This window comes from Chelonia mydas, chromosome 3, assembly GCF_015237465.2.
Source record: "Chelonia mydas isolate rCheMyd1 chromosome 3, rCheMyd1.pri.v2, whole genome shotgun sequence".
Taxonomy (NCBI): Eukaryota; Metazoa; Chordata; order Testudines; family Cheloniidae; genus Chelonia; species Chelonia mydas.
In genome coordinates this window covers 1,745,786-1,765,195 of record NC_057851.1, presented here as the reverse complement: position 1 = coordinate 1,765,195, position 19,410 = coordinate 1,745,786, and the positions used below count along the sequence as shown (strand labels likewise).

The 19,410-nt window shown below is 61.7% G+C and overlaps 1 protein-coding gene across 13 annotated transcripts in view; it reads left to right on the top strand.

The window, feature by feature from the left end:
- DNMT3A (DNA methyltransferase 3 alpha) overlaps positions 1–15,356 on the top strand; it is a 266,976-nt gene extending 251,620 nt beyond the window's left edge. For 11 of the 13 annotated variants that reach the window (XM_037893680.2, XM_037893678.2, XM_037893677.2 and 8 more), the window contains 4 exons: positions 4,592–4,661; positions 5,584–5,702; positions 6,326–8,676; positions 9,216–15,356. In XM_037893680.2, the coding sequence (XP_037749608.1) occupies positions 4,592–4,661; positions 5,584–5,702; positions 6,326–6,467 (331 nt within the window). In that variant the 3' untranslated portion in view covers positions 6,468–8,676; positions 9,216–15,356. Of the gene's footprint in view, positions 1–4,591; positions 4,662–5,583; positions 5,703–6,325; positions 8,677–9,215 lie in introns of those variants that run through there. The other 2 variants (XM_043541982.1, XM_037893681.2) reach the window with 2 other exon arrangements.
- Positions 15,357–19,410: the final 4,054 nt, after the last annotated feature.

The following is a 19,410-nucleotide window of genomic DNA, read 5'->3' as shown; positions in this document are numbered from 1 at the left end:
AGCCAGGACTCCTGGGTTCTCTTTCAGGCTCTGACGCCAGCTCCCTCTTTGACCCTAGTCGAGTCCTTTCCCCTTGTGTGCCTCAGTGTCCTCCTCTGTAAGATGAGGATGAGACTTCAGCCAGTGCAGGGGGCAGGGCAGACGCGTTGTGAGTGTTTGTGAAGTGCTGGGTGGTGGCGTTTGTGGTCCCATTCTGAGCAGGGCCAGAGTCAGCGGGGGAGAGGCAGAGAGTGATGTCCCTGCAGCAGCAGTGTGATCAGAGGGGCACGAGTGACTCCACCGAGCAGGAGGTTGTAACTGGCTCTCCTGCCTCTGGCGGAGGAAGTGGCGAGGCTGAATCACCTGGAAATTCTCCAGATTGGTCCAGGAGCTGCTTTCTCCAGTACACCACCACCACCCCGTTGCTAATGGATCGGTCCAGAAGCTGCTGTCTCCTCCCCCACCACCCCGTTGCTAATGGATCGGTCCAGGAGCTGCTGTCTCCTCCCCCACCATCCCGTTGCTAATGGATCGGTCCAGGAGCTGCTCTGCTTCCTCAGGTCATTGCCAATGCCGAGCTGCTCTGCCTCCTCCCCTCTGTCCAGGAGCTGCTCCGCCTCCTCCCTGCATTGCTAATGGATTGGTCCACAAGCTGCTCCATTTCCTCCCCCCTATGCTAATGGATCGGTCCACGAGCTGCTGTCCCCTCCCCCACCACCCCGTGGCTAATGGATCAGTGCACTGTATGCTCCACTCCCCCCCCCTCCAATGGATTGACCCAGGAGCTGCTCCATTGTTAATAGATCAATTCATGAGCTACTTCAGCTGCTTTCTCCCTCCCATTGCTAATGGACCAGTCCATGCTTCCTCACCCCCATTGCTAATGGACCAGTCCATGAGCTGCTTCCTCACCCCCATTGCTAATGGACCAGTCCATGAGCTGCTTCCTCACCCCCATTGCTAATGGACCAGTCCATGAGCTGCTTCCTCACCCCCATTGCTAATGGACCAGTCCATGAGCTGCTTCCTCACCCCCATTGCTAATGGACCGGTCCATGAGCTGCTTTCTCCTCCCCATTGCTAATGGACCGGTCATAGAATCATAGCAGATCAGGGTTGGAAGGGACCTCAGGAGGTCACCTAGTCCCACCCCCTGCTCAAAGCAGGACCAATCCCCAACTAAATCATCCCAGCCAGGGCTTTGTCAAGCCTGACCTTAAAATCCTCTAAGGATGGAGATTCCACCACCTCCCTAGGGAACCCATTCCCGTGCTTCACCACCCTCCTCATGAAATAGTGTTTCCTAATATTCAACCTAGACCTCCCCCATTGCAACTTGAGACCATTGCTCCTTGTTTTGTCATCTGCCACCACTGAGAACAGCTGGGCTCCATCCTCTTTGGAACCCCCCTTCAGGTAGCTGAAGGCTGCTATCAAATCCCCCCTCACTCTTCTCTTCTGCAGACTAAATAACCCCAGTTCCCTCAGCCTCTCCTCATAAGTCATGTGTTCCAGTCCCCTAATCATTTCCGTTGTCCTGTGAATGACTCTGTAATTTGTCCACATTCTTTCTGTAGTGGGGGCCCAAAACTGGACACAGTACTCCAGATGTGGCCTCACCAGTGTGGAACAGAGGGGAATAATCACTGCCCTCGATCTGCTGGCAGTGCTCCTACTAATACAGCTCAATATGCCGTTAGCCTTCCTGGCAGCAAGGGCACACTGCTGACTCATATCCAGCTTCTCATCCACTGTAATCCCCAGGTCCTTTTCTGCAGAACGACCGCTTAGCCAGTCAGTCCCCAGCTTATAGCAGTGCATGGGATTCTTCCGTCCTAAGTGCAGGACTCTGTACTTGTCCTTGTTGAACCTCATCAGATTTCCTTTGGCCCAATCCTCCAATTTGTCTGGGTCACTCTGGACCCTATTCCTACCCTCCAGCATATCTATCTCTCCCCCCAGCTTAGTGTCATTCTGCCTGGCTCAGAATTACCTCACACTGGGATGCTTTTCAAGCCAGGGCTGGCAGGGACAATGCCATGGAGACCAAGCTTACTCCCAATACCACCCCTGATTCCCCCAGCCTTCCCCCTCCACAGACATGGACTCTGATCCATATGGATCACCCATGAAAGAACTTCCTTGGGATGGGGGAAGCTCTCCTCTTTCACAGCCCATGGAGGATACACAGATTTGAGTCCATTCTAATAGCAACATCCATTTTCGTTAGGAGACTCCATTCCATCCTGGCAGATAAAGACTTGGCCGTGGTTAGTCACACCTTCATCATCCCATGCCTGGACAACAGCAATGCAATATACCTGGGCACAAAGCCATCAAAGTCCATGCTTCCTCACCCCCCTTGCTACTGGACCAGCCCATGAGCTGCTTTCTCCTCCCCATTGCTAATGAATCAGTCCATGCTTCCTCACCCACATTGCTAATGAACCAGCCCATGAGCTGCTTTCTCCTCCCCATTGCTAATGAATCAGTCCATGACCGTCTCTGCTTCTTCCCCCTATTGCTAATGCTTTGGTCCACGAGCTGCTGTACCTCCTCCCCCCATGGCTAATGAATAGATCCATGAGTTACTCTACCTCCTTACCCCATTGCTAATGGATCGGTCCACGAGCTGCACCACTTCTTTTCCCCCCATTGATAATGGATTGGTCCATGAGCTGTTCCCCCTCCCCCAAGGGTAGGATGGGCCCGCAAGGTTGCCCGGGGGCCTTTATGGGGCAAGCAGGTGGTCGGTGGCACTGTGTGCTGGGAGCCCTGCACAGCCCTGGGCTGTTGGCACTGCCAGCAGGCCCTCGCCTGCCCCACTGCACGGCCAGCCCCCTTCGGGTGTACGGGGGCCATGGGCGCAGCCAGCCCCCGTAGGGGATACGGCCACCGTGGGCACATGGCCAGCCCCCATAGGGCATACAGGCGCCGTGCGTGCGGCCAGCCCCCATAGGGGATACAGCCACCGTGGGCGCGACCAGCCCCTGAAGGGCGTACAGGCGCCATGCGTGCGGCCAGCCCCCATAGGGGATACGGCCACGTGGGCGCGACCAGCCCCCGTAGGGCGTACAGGCGCCATGCGTGCGGCCAGCCTCCATAGGGGATACGGCCACCGTGGGCGCGACCAGCCCCTGTAGGACGTACAGGCGCCGTGGGCGCGGCCAGCCCCCATAGGGGATACGGCCACCGTGGGCGCGACCAGCCCCCGTAGGGTGTACAGGCGCCATGCATGCGGCCAGCCCCCATAGGGGATACGGCCACCGTGGGCGAGACCAGCCCCCGTAGGGCATACAGGCACCATGCGTGTGGCCAGCCCCCGTAGGGGATACGGCCACCGTGGGCACGACCAACCCCCGTAGGGCGTACAGGCACCATGCATGCGGCCAGCCCCCATAGGGGATACGGCCACCGTGGGTGCGACCAGCCCCCGTAGGGCGTACAGGCACCATGCATGCGGCCAGCCCCCATAGGGGATACGGCCACCGTGGGTGCGACCAGCCCCCGTAGGGCATACAGGCGCCATGCGTGCGGCCAGCCCCCGTAGGGTGTACAGGCGCCGTGGGCACGACCAGCCTCTATAGAGGATACGGCCACCGTGGGCGCAACCAGCCCCTGCAGGGCGTACAGGCGCCATGCGTGCGGCCAGCCTCCATAGGGGATACGGCCACTGTGGGCGCGACCAGCCCCTGTAGGGCGTACAGGCGCCATGCGTGTGGCCAGTCTCCATAGGGGATACGGCCACCGTGGGCGCGACCAGCCCCTGTAGGGCGTACAGGCACCAAGCGTGCGGCCAGCCCCCGTAGGGGATACGGCCACCGTGGGCACATGGCCAGCCCCTGTAGGGCGTACAGGCGCCGTGCATGCGGCCAGCCCCCATAGGGGTTACGGCCACCGTGGGCGCGACCAGCCCCCGTAGGGCGTACAGGCGCCATGCGTGCGGCCAGCCTCCATAGGGGATACGGCCACCGTGGGCGCGACCAGCCCCTGTAGGGCGTACAGGCGCCATGCGTGCAGCCAGCCCCCATAGGGACTACGGCCACCGTGGGCGCGACCAGCCCCCGTAGGGCATACAGGCACCAGGCGTGCGGCCAGCCTCCATAGGGGATACGGCCACCGTGGGCACATGGCCAGCCCCCGTAGGGCGTACAGGCGCCGTGGGCACATGGCCAGCCCCCGTAGGGGATACGGGCGCCGTGGGCACAACCAGCCCCCGTAGGGGATACGGGCGCCGTGGGCACAACCAGCCCCCGTAGGGGATACGGGCGCCGTGGGCACAACCAGCCCCCGTAGGGGATACGGGCGCCGTGGGCACAGCAAGCCCCCGTAGGGGATACGGGTGCCGTGGGTGTGGCCAGCCCCCGTCGGGGATTCGGGCGCCCTGGGCGCGGCCAGCCCCCGTCGGGGATTCGGGCGCCCTGGGCGCGGCCAGCCCCCGTCGGGGATACGGGCGCCCTGGGCGCGGCCAGCCCCCCTAGGGCATACAGATGCTGTGTGTGAGGGGCATGGGTGGGAGCCCAGCCCCCTGGCGGGCGCACCTGGAACATGGTAGCAGCACTGAGTGCAGGGTTAATGCCCGTTCTCAACCTCCCGCCCTTTTGTCTCCTAGGCCATTGGCATCTACAGTGAACGATAAGCTGGAACTTCAGGAGTGCCTGGAGCACGGCAGGATAGCAAAGGTCAGTGCCTGAGCCTCCGTGGGGCAGCCAGGAGGCGCTGGAGCATAGCCCTGGGAGTTGGGCCGTGCCTCCTCTGGGCCTTTTCCGGGTGCTGTCCCGACCCAGGGCGGCATCAGCCCCTGTGCCAAAGTGGGAGGGGCACGCACTGCACTGTGTCGCTTTGGGATTTAGGCCAAGGTGGGGCCATGGCCAACGGGGTGGGCCACGGCCAACCGGTATGGGGAGCAGATCCCAGCCAGCAGGGTGGGGCGGTGGGGGGCAGAGCAGGCCCAGTGAGGCAGGCAGAGGGGGCCAGACGTGGGGCACACTTTGGGAGCGGTTGGGAATACCTGCACCAGGAGATGGGGCCTGTGACATTTGTGCCGCTCTTGGCAGCGGGGGGAAGGCACCTGCTTTGGCCCTGGTGGACGTCAGAGGAAGATGCTCAGCTCGCTCCCCAAGGAGTGGCTCTGCCCCAGCACGTGGGTGCCCCAGCACGTGGGCTCACTTGAGACAGGATTCCTGTTCTGCCCTTCCATGGCTGCGCAGCCACCGCAGCGGGGCACGGGAGGGTAGCAAGGGGCTTGGGGGGATGCTGGTGATTCCAGCCCCCCAGCCTGGCTTCAGGCAGGACCTACTGACCAGGAGAGGGGAGGGACAGACTAGCCCAGCTGCTGCCAAGGGGCCAGGCCGGATGTGGGAACTCCACCCTCGCCCCAGAGCGAGTCCGGAGCCAGCAGAGGATGGGGATAAATCAGAATAATCCAGTGGCCCCACGAAGGTCTGGGCCAGTGAGAGACCTGAGGCTGCTCTGAGCAGACAGGCGCCCTCGGAGCAGCTCTTGGGGGCTGCCCAGCTGGGCCCCCGTCTAGGCCATGTTAGCCGGGGCGGGGGAAGTGGCTGCGGCTCTGGTTTGCTCAGAACGTTGCTTTGTCCCTTCTAGTTCAGCAAAGTGCGAACTATCACCACTCGCTCCAACTCCATCAAGCAGGGCAAGGACCAGCATTTCCCCGTCTTCATGAACGAGAAGGAGGACATCCTGTGGTGCACGGAGATGGAGAGGTACTGCTGGCCTGCGGGGGTGGGGCGGCTCCCTGGGTTTGCACTGTCTCTGGGCTGGTCTCCCAGGGCGGCTGGGCCCCGTCTACGCCGGTAGCCTGGGAAAGGAGGCCTGGGGACTCGTACTGCTGGTTGTGCTGGAGCACTTGGATGGCTGAATGCACCAGGGGAGCTCTGTCGTTAGGGGCCGAGGGGGAGCTGAATCTCAGAGCGGGAGCTCGTTTGTTGGCATGAAGCAAACCAAGGTCTCTTAGCCTGACCGACTCCACGTCGCTCGCCCCTCCATGAGTCGAGCTTCATGTCCTTCACCTGCCACTTCTCCAGCAGGCAGCACAGCCCTGGACACGCACACAAGCCCCCTCTGCAGCTCTGCTTTGCAGGTCACAGAGAAGCCAAGCAGGGCCCCAGCCCAGTCTTGGCCTTCGCAAGCCCATCTGTCTGTCTAGGTTTTCTCACCAAGCCCGTCACCCTGGTGTCTGAGCACCTTTACAGCGTACCGACGTGGACCCAAGAACGTTACCGTCAAGCCCGGATCCTGCCAGGTGCTAAGTGGCTCCAAGGAGGAGGATTTCTGGGGCAGGAAATCAGCTAACCTGTGCTCTTCCTGTCCCCTCCTTTCCATGCAGGGTCTTTGGCTTCCCGGTTCATTACACAGATGTCTCCAACATGAGCCGCCTGGCCCGGCAGAGACTGCTCGGCAGATCTTGGAGCGTGCCGGTGATCCGCCATCTCTTTGCTCCCCTGAAGGAATACTTTGCCTGCGTGTAAGACACACAGGAACTAGTGAAGTGGAACGAATCAGATGAGAAGAGAAGTGAAAATGTGGAACAAGAGAAAAATCAGCACCCAGAAGAGAGAAAGGATTAAACCCGATGGGAATCCACCGCGTCTCCCCAAGCGAAAGGGTTCGGTGTCCTCTCCTGAATTTTCAATGTTCAGCTTTTAGCCTATTTAAAAAAAAAACAAAAACCGGTTTTTTTTGGTAACCTTTTAATTTTCCGCTCTTTTCTGGATGGGTTTTTCTGTTAGTTTGGTTTCTGCTTCTCGAAGCTGCGAGCGAGGCGAGAGGCTTTCCCGAGCTTGTGAGCAAGCGCTGTCGTAGCAGGAGGGCAAAGCCAGCAGGAAACACTAGCAGAAACCCAAGCCTAGAGAGGGGGACGCGAAGGAAAGGTTCTGCCGACCTGTCGCTCTGAGCTCGAGTTTTGTCTCTGGTCTGGTGAGCGTAGGAGCACGCAGCAGGGAGTGCTCAGCCTGCGCCGTAACTTCCAGCACTGAGCCTTACTTACTTCTACCAGCACCATCACTGGTGATGCAAAGCAAAACCAACTAGCAGGGAAGCCAAGAACACGCACCACACCACACACTTTTCTACAGTATTTCGGGTGCCTACCACACAGGAAACCTTGAAGAAAGCAGATCCTAGATGCCGCTGTTACCTCTTGTTTACAGTTTATATATATACGGCAGGTGTGAGCGCGAGCTAGCTAGATAGATATATAAAAGGTACTGTTACTACTGTACATCCTGACTTCATAATGGTGCTTTTCAACAGCGGGGTGAGTCAAAACATCAGCTTCCACGTTGCCTTACGTGCCAGGGCTTTCCGCAGGGGGGACCATGCAGACTCAGTGCCGGGGGCGGGGGAGGCACTGGTCCCCCGCCCCCGGGCAGTGCGGGGGAGGGACGGGAGGCAGTCTCCGTCCCACGTCATGCAATAACCTTTTTATTTTCGAAAAGGAAGGCCCCCCTCCCACGCACTGGGGAGAAGCGGGTCCGGGGCTGCCCCCGCCCGCCCACCCGCAGGGGCCGGGGGGAGAGAAAGCCCTCGCCAGAGAATAACAACACACAAACGTACTGGTGCTTTTCTGTGTACGTCGCCTTTGGGTGTTCTTTTCCGAGGGGCTCCCCTCCCCTGGCCTGAGGCTGGGGTGCAGCACCGGGCAGAGCGATGCTTTGGGTCACCTCCGAACTCACAGGCTGCAGTTTTATACTGAGAAGCTGATGCCATCTTTGATTCTTCTTGTCTCTTTGTTGTAGAATGAAGAACTCGTCTGTAGGTTCATGCCGAGGTGGGAGGAGGGCCGGGCAGACGCCCCCCATTGCTCATCCAGGCCTGGGGGTGCAGGGCAGAGCTCCGGCTGCCCTGTGGGGTGCTCCCGGCCCAGCGGGGAGGCTGGTTCTCTCTTTTTGTGGACGCTGTGAATTCTGTTTCTTTTAGTACTTGATTGAACTGCAGCTGTGCGGTCCCTTCCCATCGGCCACCAGCGCGCTGCCCCTCACTCCTTGCAGCCTGGGCGGAGGGCGCATTCTCTGTGGGGCAGAAAGTGGGCAAGGGCTAGACTAGGAATCGCACTGGCAGGCCCCCCTGAGGGAGAATCCCCCCAGCAGAGCCAGGAGAGCAGCATCTCCAGAGGGGCTCCACCTCTGTTCCTGGATTCCAGGGGCTGGGGGCCCAGCGCCAGCCCGACAGCCTGGGCAGGCAGAGCAGAGGCAGCTGTCCCCCGGCGTGTGCCTATGCAGCACGCCGGGGGAAGCCGGCAGGTGCCGCAGGCACTCAGGTGGGCAGGCATCCGCTGCAGAGCAGTGCCAGCTGGGCCAGGCTGAGATCCCAGAGGGAGCTCTAGGCCGGCCGGGGGCGTGGTACATTCAGGGGGGCACATGGCCAAAGCTAACCGATCCAGGCCTTGTGCCCTGCTGTATGTGGGCATGGCCCTAGGGCAGCCACTTGGCACCAGTGGAGCATCTGGCCCTCCAGGGGCATTTGCTAGCATGGCCTGGAACAGCGGGCACGGAAGTAGCTTGGTGTCTGTCTTGGCCTCTCTGCTGAGTCTGCCAGGGGAGAGCAGCTGTGAGGGGCTTTCCCGTGGACGCCCCTGGCCTGAGTCTTGTCACAAGGGCACTGACCAGCCACCATCTCGATAACTTCCCTGCGCTGCCATTGGCCCGCCCCCTCAGTAACGCCCACCCCGCCCTGCGCGTTGGCCCGCCCCCTCAGTAACGCCCACCCCGCCCTGCGCGTTGGCCCGCCCCCTCGGTAACGCCCACCCCGCCCTGCGCGTTGGCCCGCCCCCTCGGTAACGCCCACCCCGCCCTGCGCGTTGGCCCGCCCCCTCGGGTAACGCCCACCCCGCCCTGCGCGTTGGCCCGCCCCCTCGGTAACGCCCCCCCCAGACTGCGCATTGGCCCGCCCCCTCGGTAACGCCCACCCCAGACTGCGCATTGGCCCACCCCCTCAGTAACGCCCACCCCGCCCTGCGCGTTGGCCCGCCCCCTCGGTAACGCCCACCCCGCCCTGCGCGTTGGCCCGCCCCCTCGGTAACGCCCACCCCGCCCTGCGCGTTGGCCCGCCCCCTCGGTAACGCCCACCCCGCCCTGCGCGTTGGCCCGCCCTCTCGGTAACGCCCACCCCGCCCTGCGCGTTGGCCCGCCCCCTCGGTAACGCCCACCCCAGACTGCGCATTGGCCCACCCCCTCAGTAACGCCCACCCCGCCCTGCGCGTTGGCCCGCCCCCTCAGTAACGCCCACCCCGCCCTGCGCGTTGGCCCGCCCCCTCAGTAACGCCCACCCCGCCCTGCGCATTGGCCCGCCCCCTTGGTAACGCCCACCCCGCCCTGCGCGTTGGCCCGCCCCCTCGGTAACGCCCACCCCGCCCTGCGCGTTGGCCCGCCCCCTCGGTAACGCCCACCCCAGACTGCGCATTGGCCCACCCCCTCAGTAACGCCCACCCCGCCCTGCGCATTGGCCCGCCCCCTCAGTAACGCCCCCCCCAGACTGCGCATTGGCCCGCCCCCTCGGTAACGCCCCCCCCCAGACTGCGCATTGGCCCGCCCCCTCGGTAACGCCCACCCCAGACTGCGCATTGGCCCGCCCCCTCGGTAACGCCCCCCCCCAGACTGCGCATTGGCCCGCCCCCTCGGTAACGCCCCCCCCAGACTGCGCATTGGCCCGCCCCCTCGGTAACGCCCACCCCGCCCTGCGCATTGGCCCGCCCCCTCAGTAACGCCCCCCCCAGACTGCGCGTTGGCCCGCCCCCTCAGTAACGCCCCCCCCCAGACTGCGCGTTGGCCCGCCCCCTCGGTAACGCCCACCCCGCCCTGCGCGTTGGCCCGCCCCCTCGGTAACGCCCACCCCGCCCTGCGCGTTGGCCCGCCCCCCTCGGTAACGCCCCCCCCAGACTGCGCATTGGCCCGCCCCCTCGGTAACGCCCACCCCGCCCTGCGCGTTGGCCCGCCCCCTCGGTAACGCCCACCCCGCCCTGCGCGTTGGCCCGCCCCCTCAGTAACGCCCACCCCGCCCTGCACGTTGGCCCGCCCCCTCGGTAACGCCCCTCCCCCGCCCATTGACCTGCTCTTTTGGAGGCGCCTGGGGCTTGTCTACATGGCTAATTACTGCACTGGGTGTGACTACAGCCACCCGCTTGCCAGGCGGCAGCAGCAGCTCCGTCCTGCGTGGGCCCTGCCACAGCACGGGACGTCCCCGCTCTGCTGCTGGGCAGGGCCTTGCCCTGGAGACAAGCCTGAGGCTCCTTTTGAAAATATTTTTAATGGAATTTTAAAACCAGGCTAAGGAAATTCCCTGCCTCCTGCCCGTGCCAGAGCGTGAGTGCGCCCGCACGTCCATGCTGCGCCCATGCCGCCCTGCCCCAGCTCGCCCGCACGCCGTGGAGCTGTGTGACGGGACCGTGCAGTGGGGAGCACTCGGGGCCTGACCCACCGGGGACACGGGCTGGCTCCAGCTCCCCGCCCGGAGGGTGATTCCTCAGCGCTTGGCACGGGCCTCGCCGCTCCGGGGGAGGCAGCGGTGAGACTCCCGAAGCCAGGCCAGTGCCAAGCGCTGCAGAATCCTCCCGCCGTGTGCCGAGGGGGCCGGCTTTAATGCCACAGGCTGGGCAGCGATTGCACACGCACCCCCCGTGAGTACGGAGGGACACGGACAGAGGGACACTGCCCACCCCCGACAGACAGTCAGAGCCGCACCCGTCTGCCCACGCGGACGATGGAACCTTGTCTTCCCACCGCGAAGCAGCCCAGAGTGAAACACGTACACACACAGACAATGGAAGACCCCCCTCTGCGCACACGCTGACAGCGGGACACACACCCCTCTGCGCGCACACTGACACACCCCTCTGCACACACGCTGACGGCGGGACACACACATCCCCTCTGTGCGCACACTGACACACCCCTCTGCACACACACACTGACAGCGGGACACACACCCCTCTGCGCGCACACTGACACACCCCTCTGCACACACACACTGACAGCGGGACACACACCCCTCTGCGCGCACACACTGACACACCTCTGCGCACACGCTGACAGCGGGACACACACTCCTCTCTACACGCACACACTGACAGCGGGACACACACATCCCCTTTGCGCGCACACTGACACACCCCTCTGCGCACACGCTGACAGCGGGACACACACCCCTCTGCGCGCACACTGACACATCCCTCTGCACACACGCTGACAGCGGGACACACACATCCCCTCTGTGCGCACACTGACATACCCCTCTGCACACACACACACTGACAGCAGGACACACACCCCTCTCTGCACGCACACACTGACACACCCCTCTGCACGCACACACTGACAGCGGGACACACACCCCTCTGCGCACACACACTGACACACCTCTGCACACACGCTGACAGCGGGACACACACTCCTCTGCACGCACACACTGACAGCGGGACACATACATCCCCTTTGCGTGCACACTGACACACCCCTCTGCGCACACGCTGACAGCGGGACACACACATCCCCTCTGCACACACACACTGACAGCGGGACACACACCCCTCTGCACGCACACGCTGACAGCGGGACACACACCCCTCTCTGCGCACACACAGTGGGAACGAACACACACACACATCTGAGCACACACACACAAACCCTGCACATGAACACACACAGACAGTGGAACACGCAAACCTGTCTGAGCGCACACAGACACACCCCCCCCCAGAGGAGCCTGCGCACACACACGCCCAGAGCGTGGAATACGCACACCCCCAGAGGAGCCTGCGCGCACATGCGGACTGGGGAACACTCCGCCCCATATGCACACGAAGACAAAGGACCCGGCATGCCTGGCCAGTGGCAGCCCCGTGTCCCCGTACACACAGACAGTGGCATTCCCTGCCCCCATGTGGACAGTGTCGTCCCCCCCCGTACATGCGCACGTGGACAGTGGAACACCCCACCCCCTCCGGTGCACACTTAGCCGGCCCCCTGCGCCCACGGGAACGGTGGCACGCAGACGGCCGGCCCCCTATGCCCACCGGAACGGTGGCACGCAGACGGCCAGCCCCCTGCGCCCACGGGAGCGGTGGCACACGCAGCCGGGCTGTGTGCGCGCAGGCCGTGGGCACGGGCAGGACACTGGAACGCCCCTGGTGTGCTCACACGCTGGCAGGCTGGGTTAGCGCAGGGACTTGGGAGGGCTCTGGCCCTGCCTAGCTGCAGGTCATCCCTCACCCCGGGCCGGGCCGGGGTCATAGATCCCAGCCCCAAATTCTCGCATTCCCTTTAAGGCCTGTTCTCCACCCACCGGCATGGGGCTGCTGACTCCCCCGCCCCCACCGCACCAGCCAGCGGCTATTGGCTTGGTGAGAAGTGGCTGGGTCATCTCTGCATACGGGCGTGGGGCACCCCCTGAGCGTGGCTCTGTGACCAGCCTGGTGGGAGCGGGGCAGGAGCCCTGCCTTGCCCAGCACCTGAGCACACTGCCTGGGGCCGTGCCATCACAGACTGTCCCAGGCACTGTTTGCAGTCCAGCCCCCCGCCCCATGTCACGGGGGCCAGGGGCCCACCCTCCATTTCAGACGTAGGGCCTCTGTCGGCACGAGATGGCTGGGCTCTCGCTGCGCTGGGCTTGGCTGTGGGAGCGGCCCCTGCCTTCACCCTGAGTGCTAGAGACGAGCCAAAATAGACCCTCGGGGGGCCAGTGAGTGCACAGGCCCCACTGCGTGGGGGGCAGCCCCCTTCAAAGCCATAGACGCAGGGATCTGCTGAGGGGAACCAAGGGGGGTCCTGGGCACAGGGGGGTCCTGCCTGCGGGGTCTGCGTCCCTCCCCCAGGGCACACGGGGCCGGGGCCGCGGCGGGCAGTGGGAAGGGCCGGTGCAGCTCGGCTCGCTCGCAGGACAGGGGGCGGCTCTAACGCCTCAGGCGGTTACCCCAGCCCCCGGGCGAGGCGCCCGGGGAGCCACAGTGGCCCACGCAGCTGCCAGTGACCTGCCCTCACCCCCTGCCAGCCCACGGAAAAGCCAGGAGCTGCTGTCTCAGCACCGGGCCGTTAGCTGTCCCCACCCCTGCTCCGGCAGGACTAGACCTGCCCCGGGAAGCCTCCCCAGCCCCGTCAGCCCTCCTGCCCCTTGTGGCCGCGCTGGCCCGCGGGAAAGGACCTGCCGCACCGTGCGCAGGACGGGAGGGCGGAGCTGGGGCTGGGACCCACCCCAAGGTGCTCAGGAGCAACAGCGTGAGGCCTGGTGTCCCAGAGCAGGTGTCGGTGCCATGGCAGCCCACCCACCCCCGTGCTTCCCCACCTCGCTGCGCCAGCCCGCAGCACCAGCTGCGTGGCCGAGGCCTCTGGGCTGGGAGGAGCCCTGGGCCGAGCGCTCCCAGGCTCCCCTGAGGAGGGAGGGGTCCGTGAAGCACAGCCCCCTCGGCGCTTGGGGCAAAGGGAGGTCACGTCCCGGGGCCAGTTCTTAAAGGAAAACTGCAGGGCTTGGTGCTAAAGCGCAGGGGGTCGGGCGGCTTGCCGCAATCCCTGTCGCTGTCTCGCTCCCCATAACTGTGAATGGTGCCGGGGTCTCTCAGGGCCTGACACTTCTCTCTGCTGGGCAGGGCAGGGTGCCGCAGGTGGAAGGGGTGGCTACCGGGGCCTGCCTGTGGGTGCTTGCTAATGTCACAGCAGGTCCACCTCGAAAGGAGGGTAGCGCGTCCCTTCCAGCAGCTGGCCCTGCCGGGCAGCCCCCCCACTCCCTGCCCTGCCTCTCGGGCACTCTCATGGCAGCTTCCCGGAGCACTGGGGTCTCTCTCGTGGTTTGCTCTTCTCTACAACTCGCTGGGGAGGGAGTTTGAGTCTCTTATTCACGTTGCAGTTTTCCTTTAACAGTGGGGGCAAGGGCTGCCCCCCGAGAGGCAGCACGGGCCTGGCACGGCCTAGCACGCACGGCTCACGAGGGGAGACGGCCGTGGGAGGGGTCAGCCATGGGCGCTTCTGCCCTCCTAGTCTCTCTGCCATGGGACTGGTGCTAAGTGGGGAATCTGTGAACCCCCATAACTGTGCATGAACACTGGGGGGAGGCTGCGGGGCCGAGCCAGCGTAAGGTCGCGGAGGGAGGGCGGGCGGGCGCTGCAGGCCGAGCAGAGCCGCGTTCGCAGCACTGGCCCTTTAATCTTTACATTTTGGTAAAGGCGGCAGGACATGGGCCCCAGGCTCCCACCCTCCTGCCCGGGTCTCAGCAGAGACCTGCGGAGCCGTCGCTTTCCCGACCTCTTGTTCCGCTGCGAGCCTGGCAATGCGAAACTTGGGGAGGCCTGGGGCCCAGCACCACCCTCCCACCAGCTTTCCACCAGGAGCCACCACTGGCTGCAAGGGGCAGCTGCTGCGTGAGGCTGGTGTGAATGTGGGGGAACCAGGCTGCAGGGGGGTGCAGGGACCCCCCATGGCAGAGCCCAGTGGGTAAAGCAGGTTCCTGTTGCTCCACAAACTGGAAACTCTGGGAATGGCCCTTTGGCAGCGTTTTCAGGCAGTTTGTTTTCCAGATTCCCCAGTCCCCGTCTCCGGGAGCACCGGACACAAGCCACCCGGTTCCCAGCCTGTAGCCTCGGGACACAGACGGGGAGAATTAAGGTTTTTAAAATACCCAACACACTCTTTTTTTTAAAAAAGCAAAAAGCAAATTTTGTTGCACAGCCCTGTATCGAAAACAAAAAAGCCTAAATTCCTTAGAAATCCGCCGAGGGAGTAGGTGACAAACAAGGTGCTAAAACATTTTATTAAAAATCTATATTGTTAAATTAAGTCTGCTGTCTGGACAATGACTGTTTGTTTTGTTTTCTTGTGGAGTTTCAAAGAGCACTATTATTGTTTTACTCTTCTATATTATTATTAAAAAAACAAAAAGGCATTTTAACTTTGTACTTGAAAACGAAATGAGAGATTTCATGTGTTTTAGCCTAGGCATTGAAGTAGCTGATGCTTAACTATTTGTGGGAAATCATTTATTCATACTGAAGAATAAACGCTGTAGAGACGTTGGTAATAACGTTGACTGTTCCCTATGATTTGGCTTGAGCCCCCAGCGCTAGGACCTCTCTAGTGTACATTCCATGCAGCTAACACCCACCTCCCCCCCGCTTTTCTTTTTCTTTCTTTCCTTTTTTATGATTAGGGTTATTCTGGTTTCTGGTTCCAGCATCCTTCAGCCGCTATGTTTTGGTTTTTTTAGGGTTGCTTCTATATTTATTGACAATAAATAATGTACATTTCACAGTATGGTTCTGCGACCTGGCGGGAAGGGGCCCCGCGGCCTCTCCCCGCCCCGGTGTTCTGTTGTATCTCTGTGTAAGTATTGCTCGTGACATAGCTGTTATGAACTAATTAAAAAGGTCAATGCGTGCAGCAGATGTAGGAAGTCTGTCCGTTTCGCCTTCATCCCATTTCTTTTTTCTTTGGTGCCCAGAAGAATATACGAAAGAAAAGCTCCTTTCTAATGTACTTGTGCTGGAGAACACTTGAATAAATGTACTGTTTTTGTGCAAAAAAAGGAAAAAAAAAAAAGAAAAAAGTCCCACGGTCATGTGCTTTGTGTCGCCTCCTCTTGTCTTGGTGCGCGGGGTCCTTGGCACTGCGGGTGCCCGTCGGTCCCGTCTGTGCCGCTGTCTGATCTCACTAGTCAGGCCCTGCCCCTGGGCACGGGGGAGCCTTGAGCTCGAGGACGTTACAGCCAGCCAACCCCAGCAGCTGCAGCACCCGTTCATAAGTAGGTTTGTGTGTGACCTGAGGGTGGGGGCGTTTACGCCGCTCCTCTGCCCGCATTGCAGTCCAGGCCCCGCTCCCGGCAGGTACTTAGCTTTAAATCCCACCGAGTCCAGCAGAGCCGTTGTGGATCGGCGTGTCATGCACTCCCAGCATGCTGGGGGCGCACCTCGCACCAGTCGCCTCCTGGGCACACACCTGCTGAGGGAAACAAGCCTTGGCCTCACGGCATCAGGCGGGGCAGGTGGCCAGGGCCTCTGAGCACTGACTCCTGGGGTGAATTCTTGCTGCAGACCATTGTGTGAGAACAGGCGCCCCAGGTAATTAGACCCAGGAGGAGAACTTGGCAACCCGAGCTGATCTGCTGCTGCAAAGCCTGGCCCAGGGAGACCCGCCCTGTGGAGCCGTCTGGCTGGCCTACTGCCAGTGCTTGCCAGAAAGCCGCGCCTTTTCCATCCTGTGCCGCTGGGTCCAGTCCCTCCCCCGGCCCCTCCACTCCGCCCCCTCCAATCCGCCGTACGCTTGATTCTTGTTCCATGGCAGACCCCGATTCCAGCTCCTGCTCCATCTCTGCCGCCCCCATGGGTGCTAATGCCGCCTGCCCTCCCGGGCCCTGGCCCTTGGGTACCGCCCTGGGCGGCACGCCCGTCTCTGCCAGCACGCCTGACCTCCGCTTCCTGGCGCCCACCCGGGATTCAGTGAGGCTCACAAACCCGTAGGTGTGCTGGAAAGGGGCTGCCACGGCGCAGGATCCCGAATCCGCTGTCCACAGCGTGAGACCCAGGCTACTGTCTGACGCAATAGGCCAGGAGCTGAGAGCAGGAGGAGGACGTGGCTGGTGAGAATTGGCAGCTCCCGCTGCGCCGGCCTGGTCTCCTGGCAGGCACTCTCTGGCGTGTGGGCTAGGCGCAGCGTGCTGCCCCCCGAGGCAGACAGAAGTGAGGCAGTCCCACGCCAGCACCTGGGACCCCGGCACCGGCTGGAGAAGGCCCCAGGGGCGCTGCATGCACAGAAACGGCATCCAGTGACTTGGCTCCAGCCATTCTCGGCATTAGAGCTCGGGCGGCGTTGGGGTGAGGCGCTGACGGTTCTACCGTCACCCCACAGCCCAGGGCAGACGGGTCACGGTGCAGAGCATGGGGCACCCCAGCAGGGCCTGGCACTGATCCCTGCTCATAGCCTTCCCGCCAGCTGGCCCGGGCCTGGCCAAGGCTGCCGTGTCCGCAGCAGGGTGCTGACAGCTCCGCTGACCTCGGGCTGTGGCCACTAGGGCAGCCCAGAGAAGCCAGGTTCTTCATCCAGGGATTATCCCTCTGGACCCAGCTGGGATGCTTTAGCAGTGTCCTTCGGGGCCGTGTCTGCACCCCCGCTGCCCTTGTGCCCCCAGCCCGAGCACAAAGGGCACAGCAGGCCCCTTGTAGCCGCCCATGGCAAGGGGCCCGCGCCCCAGCTGCGTCTCCGTGTCCTGGGAGACGTTGCTGCCTTCATAGGGCTCCAGTGAGTGGTGTGAGCGCGGGTCCCAGCATCACAGCACCCCTGCCGGACCCCCTGCAGAGCGCCAGCCCGAGACCTGCCCCGCACTGAGCCCCACCGGAGAGCGGGTAGAGATCGACCCGTGGTCCATGACGGAGCGTCCAGCCTCGCCCGGGGCGAGCTGTTCCAGGGGCTAGTTACCCTCCCCGCCAACAACGTGCACCATGGGCCGGTCCAAATTTGCCGCGCTTTCACTGCCAGCCACTGCAGGGTGTTGGCCCTTCCCCTGCGAGGCCGCAGAGCTCCTTGACAGATCTCTGTGCCCCACGCAGGGTCTTACCGCTGGGGATCACGTCCCCTCCGGCCTTCGTGCAGAGTGTCTGTGAGGGCTAGATCGAAACAGCCAAACTTTGCTAGAGCCTCCCTCGGCCAGAGTGCGGCCGTGCTGGCTGGCTGCAGGCCAGCCTTGGCCCAGCGCTGCCTGGTGCTGGGCGTGCGAGGGGTTTGCTTTGCCTTGGAGAATGGCACGTCCCTGCTGGCTGCGCTGCCCGGTGCTCCTTTGCTCAGAGGACACGGACAGGGAGGCCTGTGTGTGACCAGAGTCTCCTCAGAGCTGGGGGGAGGCTCAGCTGGCCTGAGCAGGCGTCCTTGATCACAGCTTCTATGAGCCGCGTCTCCGCACTGCGGCCGGGCTGCAGATCTGTCTTGGCACTTCGACCAAACCCACAGCGCAGCTGCAGGGAGTTTAATAACAGCCCGGCCTCTGTGGGAAATGGCCTGTAGTCACGGGAGCACCCCTTAAAGTGGGGGGACCGTGTGCGTGGGTCAGTTCCAGCCCCTGGTGTGGGAGGACCGGGTGGGGGGGTGCGTGGATTTGGGACCTGCCAAGGGGAAGTCCTGGGGGCGGGGGGGGAAGCAAAGCATTGGCTCTTGTCCCACAGGACTGGCCCAGCTCCCTCTTCTCCCCACAGCACATGCAAGCAGGACCGTGCCCCCGCCCCGCCATCTCGCTTGCCCCTAGCTGGGCTGTGCACACAGACCCATCGTTACTGATCTGGAGGATGGGGTGGATTGCACCCTCAGCAAGTTCGCAGATGACACTAAACTGGGAGGAGAGGTAGATACGCTGGAGGGTAGGGATAGGATACAGACGGACCTAGACAAATTAGAGGATTGGGCCAAAAGAAATCTGATGAGGTTCAACAAGGATAAGTGCAGAGTCCTGCAATTAGGACTGAAGAATCCCATGCACTGCTACAGACTAGGAACCGAATGGCTCGGCAGCAGTTCTGCAGAAAAGGACCTAGGGATTACAGTGGACGAGACGCTGGATATGAGTCAACAGTGTGCCCTTGTTGGCAAGAAGGCCAATGGCATTTTGGGATGTATACGTAGGGACATTGGTGAGGCCTCATCTGGAGTACTGTGTCCAGTTTTGGGCCCGACACTACAAGAAGGATGTGGAAAAATTGGAAAGAGTCCAGCGGAGGGCAACAAAAATGATTAGGGGACTGGAACACATGACTTTTGAGGAGAGGCTGAGGGAACTGGGATTGTTTAGTCTCCGGAAGAGAAGATTGAGGGGTATTTGATAGCTGCTTTCAACTACCTGAGAGAGGGTTCCAAAGAGGATGGCTCTAGACTGTTCTCAGTGGTAGCTGATGACAGAACAAGGAGTAATGGTCTCAAGTTGCAGTGGGGGAGGTTTAGGTTGGATATTAGGAAAAACTTTTTCACTAGGAGGGTGGTGAAACACTGGAATGCGTTACCTAGGGAGGTGGTGAAATCTCCTTCCTTAGATATTTTTAAGGTCAGGCTTGACAAAGCCCTAGCTGGGATGATTTAGTTGGGGATTGGTCCTGCTTTGAGCAGGGGGTTGGACTAGATGACCTCCTGAGGTCCCTTCCAACCCTGATATTCTATGATTCTATGATATTACTTGTAATCAAAGTTTCTTAATGTACTAGGCTTAGACTTGCATGTTTTTGCTTGATTTTGCTTCGTGACTTACTTTGTTCTGTCTGTTATTATTTGTAACCACTTAAATCCTACTTTTTATACTTCATAAAATCACTTTTGTTTATTAATGAACCCAGAGTAAGCGATTAATAGCTGGGGGAGCAAACAGCTGTGCATATCTCTCTATCAGTGTTATAGAGGGCGGACAATTTACGAGTTTACTCTGTATAAGCTTTATACAGAGTAAAACGGATTTATTTGGGGT